We start from the raw sequence: 14,111 nt of genomic DNA on the forward strand, positions 1-14,111 counted from the left end.
ATCACACCGATCAGATCATTTTCCAATTTTACTTAAGCTGCATGAGGAACAACGAAGAAGAGGAATTAAGGATTTTAAGTTTGAAAATTCTTGGTTGTTGGAAGAGGAACTCGAAGATGTGGTTGCTGGAAGCTGGGAGCAGCAGCCAAGTGGTGAAGTAATAGCCCGTTTGAAAAATTGTACCGAGAAGTTGAATGAATGGGGACGCAAATTGAGGAACAAATACCGAGACTCCATTGAAGAGTGTAGGGAAGAGATGGAAAGGCTGAGGGGTAGTGTCCAAATGGCGCAGATAGAAAGGTATGAGGAAATCCGAGCGAAGATGGGAAGATTGTTAGCGCAAGAGGAGGCTTACTGGCAGCAAAGATCAAAAGTTTATTGGCTAAAAGATGGTGACACAAATTCTAGATTCTTTCATGCTATGGCAAGTGCAAAAAGGAGGCGTAACAATATTATGAGCTTGACACGGGATGATGGTGAAACAGTCACAGCACAACCAGATTTATGTGGAGTTGCTCATCAATATTTCTCGCAGCTGTTCGGTAATGGAACAAACATGGTGAATTCAACATTGGAGTACATAAATCAGCGGGTAACAGAAGATGACAACGGTAAGCTTCTAGCTGAGTTTAGCATTTCTGAATTCAAAAAGGCTTTATTTTCTATGCATTCAGATAAAGCTCCTGGTCCAGATGGGTTGAATCCGGCATTCTATAAAAGATTTTGGCATTTGTGCGGCATGGAAATATATCATGCTGGTATTTCTTGGCTGAATAGTGGTTCATTCCCAACTCAAATGATGGATACCAATATTGTTCTAATACCAAAGAAAGATAATCCGGAGACTATGCGAGACCTTAGGCCCATATCATTGTGTAATGTTATTTACAAAATTATATCAAAGGTTCTTGCAAATAGACTTCAACCACTATTACAGAAGTGCATATCTCAAGAACAATCGGCGTTTGTTGAGGGTCGTTCTATCATTGATAATGTAATGGCTGCCCATGAGATTATACATCATATGAAGTGCAAGAGGAAAGGAAAGGTAGGGGAAGTGGCTTTGAAAATAGATATTAGTAAGGCGTATGATAGAGTGGAGTGGGAGTATGTAAAGAGGGTGATGTGTAAAATGGGATTTCATGACAGATGGATAAATTGGATGACTATGTGTATGGAGAGTGTTAATTATCAAGTGCTTGTAAATGGTGAGAGAGTGGGACCAATTATTCCGAAGAGGGGTCTAAGGCAGGGTGATCCGTTGTCACCTTACCTTTTCATATTGTGTGCGGAGGGTCTATCATCTTTATTACGGCGAGCTGAAGCGAGAGGAGATATACATGGTGTGAAGGTGTGTAGAGGAGCTCCGCTTCTCACACACCTTTTATTTGCTGATGATTGCTTCTTGTTTTGCAGGGCTAATATCAGGGAATGCACAAAAATCAAGGAAGTTTTACAGGTGTATGAGTCGGTATCAGGACAAGCCGTTAATTTCCAAAAATCTGAGATACTGTTTAGCAAAAATACCTTAGAAGTGGATAAGGATGCCATTAAGAACGTGTTTCAAGTTTCAACTACAATGGGAAATGGGAAGTATTTAGGAATGCCTTCGTTGATTGGCCGTAATAAAAGAGCAATGTTTGGTTACTTAAGGGATAAAGTGTGGAGGAAAATTCAACTATGGTCTGGAAAGCATTTATCAAAGGCAGGGAGAGAAGTTCTAATCAAATCGGTTGCACAATCAATTCCAACATATTGTATGAGCACTTTCCTATTGCCAACAACATTGGGAGAAGAAATTCAGAGGATGATAAATTCTTTTTGGTGGGGCTCAAATAGAAGGCAAGGCAGAGGGATTAATTGGCTCAGTTGGGACAAATTAACTATGCGGAAGGAGTACGGAGGTATGGGTTTTAGACACTTATTTGGCTTTAATTTGGCTATGCTAGGGAAGCAAGGTTGGAAACTCTTAACTAACCAAGATACTATAGTTTATCGCATTTACAAAGCTAGATATTTTCCGAGGACTGATTTTTTGGGGGCCCGTCTAGGCCATAACCCAAGTTATATTTGGCGTAGTATCTTTGCTTCACAGGTATTAGTTAGAGGGGGCCAAAGGTGGCGCATTGGAAATGGTAATAATATTGCGGTGTGGACAGAACCGTGGTTGAGGACAGATGGGAGTTCGTACGTGTCAAGCGATATGGTGCACGGAATGGAAAATCTGAAGGTATCAGATTTAATGGAACCAAATGGGGCAAGTTGGAATTGCGAGATGATTGATGGGCTGTTCAATAATCATGATAGAGAGGTGATTATGAATATGGCACTTTTAAATAGAGAGGGGGAAGATAAGCGTGTATGGAAGTTCAATCGACAAGGGCATTACACCGTAAAATCGGCATATAGGTACGCCATGGAAACTCTTGTTGACAATGAGGAGTATCGAGTTCCGGGGGAATGGAATGTAATGTGGAAACTTAGAATACCTCAAAGAATAAAAGTGTTTTTGTGGAGGGCTTTAAGAGGTGTTCTTCCTACAAGAATGCGATTACAAGACAAGGGTGTGCCGTGCACAGATAGCTGTCCACATTGTGAGACAAATTATGAGAATGATTGGCATGTGTTTATAGGATGTGAGGAGGCAAAGAGAGTATGGCAAACAGCTGGTTTATGGGATTTAATTGATGAGGTTGCTGCTTCAGCCGCGAATTTTGCAGAATGTATTTTTACTTTGTTGTGCAGATCAGCAAACAACATAAGGAATGACATGGTAATGATGTTGTGGTGTTTATGGCGTCGCCGCAATGATAAAGTGTGGGAGGGCAATCTGAAACCAATTGTCACAGCTGTACAGATTGCGCGAGAAGTGTTATCTCAATGGCAGGCAGCACGCGGTTCAGCAGGAATAACGCAACAACGTCAACAGCAACATGAAGCACGATGGCAGCCACCTGATGCTGATTATCTGAAATGTAACGTTGATGCAGCAATGTTTGCGGAGCAGAGGAGCTTTGGCATAGGTATGTGCATTCGGAACCATTATGGCCATTTTATAAAAGCGTTAACAACATGGTATGATGGTGTCCCTCCCCCATCTGAAGCAGAGGCTTTGGGTTTACGTGATGCAATTCTTTGGCTTGGCCAATTGGGACTATCAAGGGTGCAAATTGAACTAGATTGCAAGCTAGTGGTGGATAGCATAATTGATAGAATTAATAGTCAGTCTGAGTTTGGCAATATTATCTCTGCATGTAGATCTCTATTACAACAATTTCCAAACTTTAAGATAAGTTTTGTTAGGAGACAAGCAAATTATGTCGCCCATAGTTTAGCACGGGAGTCAAAATTGTATGCTCGTCGCCGCGTTTTTGATTTGATTCCATCTTGTATTTCTTCTATTTTGATGAATGAAATATTATAAGTTATTGACTGTCAAAAAAAAAATCTGATAAAAAAAAAATTATTTTATAATTAAATCAGTTCAACTTTGCCTAAACAATTCCATTTTTGTAGAGTTTATTATTAATTTGAGTGGTTCGTCCTATCCTTTTACATGAAAAAGGGCTAATGAGTATTTCATAAAATAAAATAAAAAATCAAAAGAACATATTTCATATTTTTTTTATCATTCATGTTTTGAACCTCTTAAAGTTCTTTTCCGTCTTAATTTAAATACTCTCTTCGTTCTTAAATACTCCCTCCGTTTCAAAATGAGTGCCACTTTAGCCAAAAAAGATTGTTTCAAAATGAATGTCACTTTCAGTTTCCAATGCAATAATAACTTTTTCTTTTCAATTGTACCCTTCAATTAATACTCTGCACACTACTTCCAAAGTATTACTTTTAAAACTAACCAATAGTTAATAAGGATAATTTGGTAAAATAACAATTCTCTTTCTTTTAATCATTGCATTTCTTAATATGTGTGTAAACACCTAAAACGACACTTATTTTAAAACGGAGGGAGTATAAGAGATGATTTTTTTTTTCAAATTCATTGAATAAATTATGTATTTAGTTTATATTATAGTTTAAATGTATTAATTATTCAATTAACATAGAAAAAAAAATATTCTTCTATTATACTACATTTAGAACTGAAAGGAAAAAAAAAATTAATAGAGTGATGACTAAAATATGAAGAATTTTAAACCACAAATAGAATCTGTATTTTTTATACATGATATTTTTATACAATGGTTATATGAGTTATTAACAATATAAAAAAGTTTAAATATGTTTATATCATTTTTTTAATTCTTCTAAAATTTTGCCAAGAATATTCACTATATTTGCTCTCTAGAGACCTTTTCGATATTATTCATGGGGGACTCATTTTGAGTGTCACAATTGTGTGCATCACACTAATGAATATTGACATGAGGGAAGGCTTGCTCTGTACAAAATTTGACCCTCCACTGCATTGAGCATTTGTAGCAAAGGAATATGCCTCGTTTCTGCACTTACAGATACTCTATAACATAGCAAAGGAATCCCTCTTATGAGCATCCAAGGTACAAATAGTAGCAAGAAACACAACTCAACCAGAAAACCAATTTCCCTCGGAAAAAAAAATAAAACTAAAGAACCAAATAAGCTACCCAACTCCCAGAACAATTAATCCTTTTATCTTCAAGATGGTGAGACAGCCCCTAAATACACGACAAACCAACATATTGATCAAGACTTATGAAGGAATTCCAAATATCAACACGGAAATGTTACGGTTCACTGAATTGATGGTTAAGGTGGGGATTTTTTGTTTATTTTTATAGGATGGATGAGTGTGACATATCTCCGACCGTAGATGAGTGAAAAAGTCGCAAGAGCACCATACACTCGCCTAAAAAAGTGGGTTCCCCGAGAGACGAATAGTTATTTACTTTGGAGCAAAATAGGTATGAGTTGCATAAGTATGTTATAGACTTTGGAGCAAAATATGAGTTACATAAGTATGATGTGTATTGTTAGACAACCTATTAGTAGTCTATGATACTTGAAATGAATTCATTATAAAAAATTTATTTTATGTTTAACCAAAAGGTGGCATTTACCATGGGAAGGTTTAATCCTTTCCCACCATGGGAAAGGTGAATGTGAATCATTGATATATTAATAAAAATATTGAATGGTTGAGATTGTTCACTTGCAACTTATTGGTGACTTTTTGATTTTAAAATTTTACAAAAAATTTGACCCCACATGATAAGGTTTAATGATATTTTATTTTATAGGCTATTGGCACAACCAAGGCCCAACCAAAACATTCTATTGGAACCCCCGCGTACATATTTCTGACTCTGCAAAAAACCTAAACATTAAGTATTATTTGGTAAAATAATTTCGACCTCCTGAACCATGTTCTCAGAACTTAAAGCATCGATAAAATAATGTTATTTTTTATTAAAAAATATGAATTCTACATATGAGTTTATTTGAAAAGAGGTACCAAAAGTAACGATGAAAAACTTTTAGGGGACTAAAAATCGAAAAAAAATTAGAGGGACTAAAACGAAAAGTTCGTATATTTATAGAGACAAAAAAAACATATTTAACCCTATTTTAAAATATGGTTATATAATTTTTAGTATTGATAAAAAAAAATGTAAAAAAATTGAACACTCTTGCTTTATAAAATTAACCATATTTATGTGTAAACTTTTGCTAAAAAATTATACAATATTTGACAACTTATTAATATTAACAAAACAAAATTCAATCAATCTTGGTTGATGGTTAGATATTAATAAAACATATTTTTATGCACCAGTGGATTAAACTGGAAATTTTCAATTACAATGGTTGCTCCAATCCTAAAAATATGATTTAACCATCTAGCAGCAAGTTGAGTTAATTTATCACTTCATCTTCTCATACTGATACGTACAACCAACATTAAATACCAAACAAGTCCTAGTTCAGTATTAAATCATAAAGGGGCACAATTTGGAATTAATAATGCCTCGCGATTTGAAGAAGAATCCACCAAAAATAATCGAAGCAAAAAAAAAAAAAAATTCAGACCAAAGCCAATAGTACTTTTTTTAAATGGGGTGTAGTTCACAGTTTAGTACTATAATAATTCATTAATGATTTTTTGGCTGAATTGCAATACCAAACAAAGCCAATGCAACCTGTTTGACCTGCAGCTGCAGGTAAAAAACCACCTTTTCCATGGTGGGAAAGGATTGGATCTTCCCATGGTAAATGCCACCTAACCAAAATAGACATTTTTTGGTGGCATTTAGAATGGGAAAGTGTTAGACTTTCCCATGATGGCCAAGTGAGTTTAACACCACAGATATATTACTTTTATATTTCAATGGCAGAGATGCTTTACTGGTTAATGTTTAGTGACTTATTGGTGATACATTTGGAAAATAATTGTGACCCCACACAAATAATAAACAAACGTTATTCTTGTATCAATATTTTATTGATTGTGTTTTGTCCAGTCTCTTTTGTTCCCCTGTGAATTTCTATTCCAATTTCGCACTCAAATTTAAGCTGACAAAGGTTCCTTCTTGACAATATCTTCCATACAAGTTTAAGTGCTTTGTTTGAACAACTATTCTTAGCAGGAATGCAGGATCAACACATGATTTGCTGCAGGAATGCAGGAATGCAAACAACAAAGAAGAAAAAACAAGTTCCAGATCTGGAAGAATGCACCGATTCAGCTAGCTTTAATGGTTGTTTTCAATGATAGCTTTCTTCAATGTTTTTTGTGTTATATGTTTTCTACCAGTGGAGTATGAGGTTCTCTAGAACTTATTCTACACTTCCAATTTTTTTTCAAGTTCACATCATAACGAGGGGTGATTTAGTAAACAAATGGTCTAATATGATGGAGGTGTGTTTAACAGTGTTACATGAAAGGGGGGTGAAACAGAAAACACCAAAGATAAAATATATTATCACATTTTAATGTTTTTTTAATCAAAAATAAAAAAAATAAAAAAAACTGGCAAAACAGGCACATGGCTGTTTAGAGAGGCCATTCCCATGGTGGGAAACTCTAAGACTTGTCCAGGCTAAATGCCACCCATTTTTTACTAGGCTTTTAAGGTGGCATTTCACATGGGAAAGGTGAAAACCTTCCCACCATGGGAAAAGTGCTTTTAACCATTAGATGAAATGAAGACTACACTCTTTATCATACTCTCTCCATACTCTATTATATCATTTTTACACTATTCCACCACCATTGTCTCTCCTCCATGTCCCCATTCACCCACAATCACCTGCAACATCAACTTCACCACAACACCGCCCTCCCAAACCTCACAACCTTATCCCCTTTATTGCATCCATAAATCTATTATTCGACAATTTCCACTTCGATGAAGAACCTCTATAAATCTTACAACAAAACACTAAAAGAAAAATCAATTTTTTCAAAAAAAAAAAAAAACGAGAAAACATTAACACATTACCGTAAGTCTTAAAACAAAACACCAAAAATCAATTAAATTGTTTAAATTAAAAAAAAAATTAACTTACTTAAATATAAAAACATTAGGTTAAAGATTAATAGTTAAGTTGTTGAGAAGAAGCGATTGATTAATTTCCGTGATAAAATCATGAATGTAAAAGAGTTTTCAATTGCCCAACTTTAAAATCAACCAATTATTGATGTTTTGATTTAATTTTTTCTCCATTATCCCTGCAAAATCAAGATTTTCGAATGAGATGTGTTATGAAAGTTTACTGTTTGGGATGAAATGGTTGATAAGAGTGGTGAAGTTGGAGTGTTGTTAGGTAGTGTTGTGTTGGTAGCTAAGAGAGAAGAGGGATGCGGTTGTGATGTTGCTGGTGATGATGGGTGAGTGGGGAGAAAGAAGGGTGGTAAAAAGATAATCTAGTGTGGAGAGAGTATGATAAAAAGTGTAGTCTTCATTTAATCTAATGGTTAAAAGCACTTTTCTCATGGTGGGAAGGTTTTCACCTTTCCCATGTGAAATGCCACCTTTTTTTTCCCTTCACTAACAGCGATTTCTACCACATAAACAGTTACAAACACATCACTAAACATGAAGATTGGTTCTTAAATTTGATATACTTTGCATTAAATAAAACTCCACAACAGAACAGACACTTTTGTTTAAACAGACAGCATTCATGTCAAAGTATACTGCAATGTGACATGGATAATTCCTGACATTGCAGGAATGCTATGCTAAACTTACATTCTGACAGATACAACTAGGTGAAAAATGTAACAAAATTGAAAGGGATCAAAAGCTAAATCACATGCAGACTCAATTTTGCTCTTGGGTTGAGGCATCAGCTTCAGCTTCACCTTCACCTTCAGCCCCCTTCTTACCTGCATAAAAAACCAAAGCATTTGTTATCCAACCATTCAACAATTAAGCATTTGTAGTGATAAGCTTCTACTTTATAAATGATCTTTAACAACTTCCGAATTATATTTTTTTAAAGCTTAAACAGACCCTTAGGATTCGATCATTACCTTTCTTCTTCTTTCCACCACCCTTCTTCTTTGTCTTTACACCCAATGCTAGCCAGGCCTTAATTTCAGGATCATCTACTGTTTTAGTAGGCTGGATTTCCTGGAGTGGGTGAGATGTGATACGGTCAGATCCATTTGGCATTAACAAGACCGTGAATTTGATGTGTGCAACATAATCGCCTGAAAAATAAGCAACCATGTAAATGCATGTTAACAGTGCTCAAACAAACATGACAATCGGTATCAGAGGTATCAGCAGCATAAATAATATTACCAGGCTTTTCATGTAAAACAGGATAAGGCTGCAGAAGCTCGTGATTCATGCATTCCACTAAACCCAGGCGAGCTCTTTTTTCTTCCAAAGCCCTAGTATAAAGGAACAACCATTTGAAGGTCAACAAAAAGAGAATCAAAACCGAAACCATTTAGACAAATGCTGTTGCAAATGCTGTTAGGAATGGCTTATTTGAATTTATCTACTAGCATAAACATCGTGACACTATTTGGAAGTGTTTATAGAATCAACGTTTAACATGCCCATAAGTTGTTTTTAACTTTTTTCAAATAAGGATACAGCTTATGAAAATAGACTATAGCTTATGTAAAAACAGTTTGACTGTTTTATCTTTTGTTATATAAATAGTTAATACATGACACCTATATTGCAAGTGTTTATGTATAAACGCTTAATTGGTTGTTCACCCAAACAGGGCCAAAGTAAATAAGATCTCAAACAGGTGATAAGTTACCTTGCAGAGAATGGCATGATGGGAAAATTTTGGCTTATTTCACTGTAAATAAATCTCGATGCTTTCATCTTCAAGTTATAACTTCGGTCAACAGCCCTCTTATAAATAGTTGTCTGCTTCTCATCCAACAGCTTAGGCTGCAAAGGAAACAAACTTCATTACACTACTATTGAGAAACTGTAATATTCGTAAAAATGTATAAATATAGTACAATTCATCTACCTTTCCTTCTCCAGTACTGGCTACAATATCAATAGCATAAACTTCATTCTCTTCGAATTCTGCATCATCAACCCTTGTATCCGGATTAGATACACTTAGCACAACCTTATTTGCATCAATCACAAACTGCTTCATTTGGTGGCTAAGAACACCCTCAACAATTCTACATTCATAGGCAGCAGCAACCTTCTGAATTGCATCAGTTACATCTTGGTTCTGTCAGGGAAAAAAACATTGATTACCACCTACTTAAAAACAAAATTAAAACTTAGCTTTCTAACATTCAATTACAAATTTTATCTAACATTTTTTAAGGAAAATATCATCCAACATTGTCCAGAATAGAAGTTGTTTAAACATGATAAAAAAAAAAACACAGCATACACACAACTATTTAACAATTGCAACTAAGCAGCAAAGAAAGAACACCAAGGTCGTTTATGAGTAATAATTAATTTGAACAATATGGCATGTCACTATGTTGCCTACAATAAACAAAAAGACAACATAAAAAACAGCATAGATCATCAAACTATTTTCCAGCCAATTCCAATACCGTCGTTAGAGCCTTAACAAGTGCAATGTATAAGATAAAAAACAAATTTCTTCTCCATATGTAAATTAACACAACTATGAAACAGTTATTTCTGCCAAATCTTAATTTAGGCAACAGAGAAAGTAGGAAAACAATACAGAATAGATGACCTCAGGCAAAGTAGCCACTCTACAAATTCTATACACAATTCTAGATATTGATTAAATTGTTGTATTATGTTGGCTGCAATAGACAAGTGTCCTGACTATAAAATCAACACAACAATAAACTTATTATTCAGCCGTTTTGAGTTTAGGCAACAGGGAAAAGAGGAAACCAAACAGAATCGATAACCTCGGCAAAGTTGCCATTTCTACAATTTTATCACACATACATCTACAGAAATTGATTGGAATATATATTGTATAATGTTGGCTGCAACAGACAAGTGTTCTGACTATAAAATCAGCACAGCATTTAACTATTAAAGCCAATACAAATTTAGACAACAGGGAAAAGAGGAAAACCAATACAGACTTGATTGCCTCGGCAAAGTTGTCAGTAACAGCTTTTTACATAAAAATGATTATGAGATTCCAAGGGAAACATGCAACCTACTATGAAGTCCTATATTATCCTTAATGAATTCACAGATTGATTAGAATAATATATTATTTCGGCTGCAATAGAGAAGTGTGCTGACTAAAAAATCAGCACAATTTAACTACTAAAGCCAATACAATTTAGACAACAGGGAAAAGAGGAAAACCAATACAAACTTGATTGCCTCGGCAAAGTTGTCATTAACAACTTTTTACATATAGGATTATTGGATTCCAAATATAACTATTATAACTACCATGAAGTCCTATATTATCCCATTTAATTTAATAAATCCATGGATTGATTAGAATTATGTATTATTTCGGCTGCAATAGACAAGTGCACCAAATATAAAATCAGCGCAACAATTAACTACTAGAGCCAATACAAATTTAGACAACAGGGAAAAGAGGGAGACCAATACAAACTTGACTGCCTCGGCAAAGTTGTCATTAACAAATTTTCACATACAAAAATTATTAGATTCAAGATATAATTAAATAACTCAAAAAGGTGTACAGCCTAGGATACATGCAAGTGAGCATCCTACTACAGAGTCCTATGTTGTCCCAGTTTATAATTTTACAAATTGAACAAAATTTAAACTAGTAATTGATTGTGTAACTTTTTTGTTATAAAGAAGATATTCCAATCTCCAAGCAGAAGTAATTCTATATCATGCCATAGACTGATACTAACTCAAGATAAAAAGTAAAAACAATTGCAATGGTTTTATTCAAAAAACAGGGAGTATATAAAATAACCAATATGACAACTTGAATAAATTTTTCGGAGGAAAATGAAAGATGATGACACAATTTCATGAAGTTCTTGTAAAAAATAGCAATCAAACTATATATTTCATTTTGCAAGATAAACACCCTATCAGAGTAACTATGACATAAAGCTTCATTTGGACAACTGTCCGTAGCTTTTAGAAAGTGTTTCATCATTAGGGTTGCCAAATTGTGCCTGCCAGATATCAAAGCACAGCTTTTCATGTTCTCTGTATTTGGAACAAAAATGCAAATGACAAAAAATTGAGTGCAGCTTTAAGATAAGCAAAATCAATATTTTAGTGCAACAAACTTAGTGTGTTGAGAAAACTACAAGCAACCTACTGGCTACTGAGTGAACAAGATAGCTTTTGTTGAAATTTACGAAAAAAAATCTATAGAATCCTAATAACGTGTTAGGGGAACCATATCCCATGAAAATTTGGAATTCCACTGGAGCAAGCACCTCTACGAGAGAAATTAACACAATATAATGGTATCACATTAAGACTGACCAAATTGATTGTGTTTATTTCCCACATGGTATACTGCCCATACCAGTTACGGAACAAGTGTTTAGGTAAAAAATAATTGACTCCATCAGTGTAACTATGACAAAAAAAAAAGGCTTCATCGGTGTTTATCCATAGCCTATAACGTATTTCATCATACGGAGACAGTTCATCAAAATTTAAAAATAGAATGTATACACCATAATATTTTTTAAAACATCAGCCAAAAGTGAAAGAAACGTAATGGTAAAAAACCATGACTAAAACCATTCATTGTGCATGAGTAGTAGTGTTTGATTGCCTTGAACTCGCACCCAGGTAAACTAAGAAACATAAATCAACAGGAAAACTCGTTATAATGGCAACAAGGAAAAAAGATCTCTATCAGTGTAACTATGACTATAAAGCTTCACGGGAGTTTATCCATAGCTTGTGATATTTTACATCATTTAGAGATCAAAAAGCACAAGAGTGTTGTTTGTGGTCACCAATATGGTATGGGATATTTGACAAAACATCATTTGATGGCCAAGGCATGGAAACATTCACACATCAGCACTGTAACAGAGATCTAACTTATAAACCTAATGACCCATCTAATTAGACTGGATTCAAATTTAAAGGCAAACAAATATCAAAGTTCCAAATTCAAAATGTCTTGTAATTAGAAGAAATCGTTTACATATGATTACCTTCTTTCCTGGCTTTACTAGTCTCAAGGCCACTTCAGCAGCAGTGTTTGCAGCCGCAATTACATCAGCAGCACGTCCCGTGACCGGTCCCTCCCGAAGAACATGAGTGTGAGCCACAGCAGCGATGAACCCATCTATATGACATGCCATATCACTGTAAAAAAACAAAAGACACCATTATCATTTAGTTGCCAACAACAGCGCCAAAACATATACAAAATCCATCATTTCATTACTTGTTCCGCAAAAAAAATGCTTCAAATCAAAAGAGACTTACATTTTCAATATATCACCTACTTCCAACACTGTTTCGTCGCTGGCGAGAGGAGAGAAATGGCAGACAGTGTTGTTTACAGATATGCATGTTGGGAAAGCAATGCCTCTTTCAATCTTCTTCTTCACATTCTTGTACAATTTACCAGTTTGCCTTTACAAAACACACCACACCCCATAAGCTAAAACCACAACAAAAAAACACAGAAAAATCATACATACAAACCCATAACAAAAACGATAAATCACTAGTAATCCTAGCAAAAGAATAATAACAAAATAATGAATTTCAACTAGCATAATTAAACAAAAATCTTACTCTCTAATAAAGGAATCCCCTTTCTCACAAATGTCAACAATCTTAACATTTGGTTTACATTCTGAAATAACCAACTGCAATGCCTCTGTTCAATTCAAAACAAATAAAAAACACGTCAAATTAAGAAAAATGTTGTGGATTTAACATGAATCCAAACAAAATTATGAACCAAATTCAACAACAAAAAATGACTTAAAAACATATACAGGGGTAGAACATACTGTTAACGATTTCTGCTGCACTCTTGTACTTGGTTACAACATCAGGAGAAGTGAGATCCAACTCCTTCTCATCCCTCTCATCATCTGACATGGTGAATTGGCCTATGAAAATCTCCTGTAACAACCCAGAAGAAACAAATACCAAAAATCAAAACTTAATCGAAATGGTTCATGGAATATAGCATTAAAAATCAAAACTTCATCCAAATGGGTCACGGAATATAGCATCAAAAAACCAAAAATTCATCCAAATGGGTAACGGAATATAGCGTCAAAAACCAAAAAATTCATCCAAATGGGTAACGGAATATAGCATCAAAAACCAAAAACCAAACTTCATGCAAATGGGTCACAGAACACAGCATCGAAGACTGAAACGAAATAGATTAAGCTTTGTTGAGCTGCATGTGATAGCAGTGTTACTCACCTTGTAGGGTTTTGATTGATTGTCGAAGAACCAGTGAAATAATCGGCGTAAGAAGGAAAGGGTTGAGACGAAAGTTGAGAGAGTGGCTAAGTAGCTGTGAAGGTTAACGAAATTAGGGTTAGCGGTTTATATAGAGAGAGAGGATTGTCGCTGCTGTCTTTACACGGATGGAGGGCGTGGGTAGGGTTTTAGATTTCTTATTTTACCCTTTCTCTCCATATTTTACCCTTTTCTCTCCATTAGAAGATTAGATTAGATAGATACCGAAATGATAAATACAACGTAAAACTCACTAAAGCAACTTTA

General features: G+C 34.8%; 1 protein-coding gene across 1 annotated transcript; it reads right to left on the bottom strand.

Annotated features, from left to right (window-relative positions):
* Positions 1–8,043: 8,043 nt before the first annotated feature.
* LOC146949641 (ERBB-3 BINDING PROTEIN 1-like) lies at positions 8,044–13,903 on the bottom strand. Its single transcript, XM_085745590.1, has 10 exons — positions 13,806–13,903; positions 13,379–13,493; positions 13,158–13,242; positions 12,843–12,992; positions 12,566–12,719; positions 9,448–9,663; positions 9,226–9,362; positions 8,751–8,842; positions 8,477–8,656; positions 8,044–8,329 (listed from the first exon to the last, which is right to left on the bottom strand). The coding sequence occupies exons 2-10, from the start codon at positions 13,467–13,469 to the stop codon at positions 8,265–8,267; spliced, it is 1,170 nt and encodes a 389-aa protein (XP_085601716.1). The 5' UTR covers positions 13,470–13,493; positions 13,806–13,903; the 3' UTR covers positions 8,044–8,264.
* Positions 13,904–14,111: the final 208 nt, after the last annotated feature.

The sequence above is a fragment of the Medicago sativa genome, chromosome 2 (assembly GCF_051527215.1).
Source record: "Medicago sativa cultivar Bolivia chromosome 2, Bolivia_mono, whole genome shotgun sequence".
NCBI classification, from domain to species: domain Eukaryota; kingdom Viridiplantae; phylum Streptophyta; class Magnoliopsida; order Fabales; family Fabaceae; genus Medicago; species Medicago sativa.

What these genes read in the sequence shown, in the direction of transcription:
- LOC146949641 (XM_085745590.1), bottom strand. Translation starts at nt 13,469, where the DNA reads ATGTCAGATGATGAGAGGGATGAGAAGGAGTTGGATCTCACTTCTCCT. An exon ending in GTAGGTGATATATTGAAAAT is followed by an intron (nt 12,720 to 12,842) that starts GTAAGTCTCTTT and finishes GTTTTTTTACAG; the next exon opens with TGATATGGCATGTCATATAG. An exon ending in ATCATGCCATTCTCTGCAAG is followed by an intron (nt 8,843 to 9,225) that starts GTAACTTATCAC and finishes CCTTTATACTAG; the next exon opens with GGCTTTGGAAGAAAAAAGAG.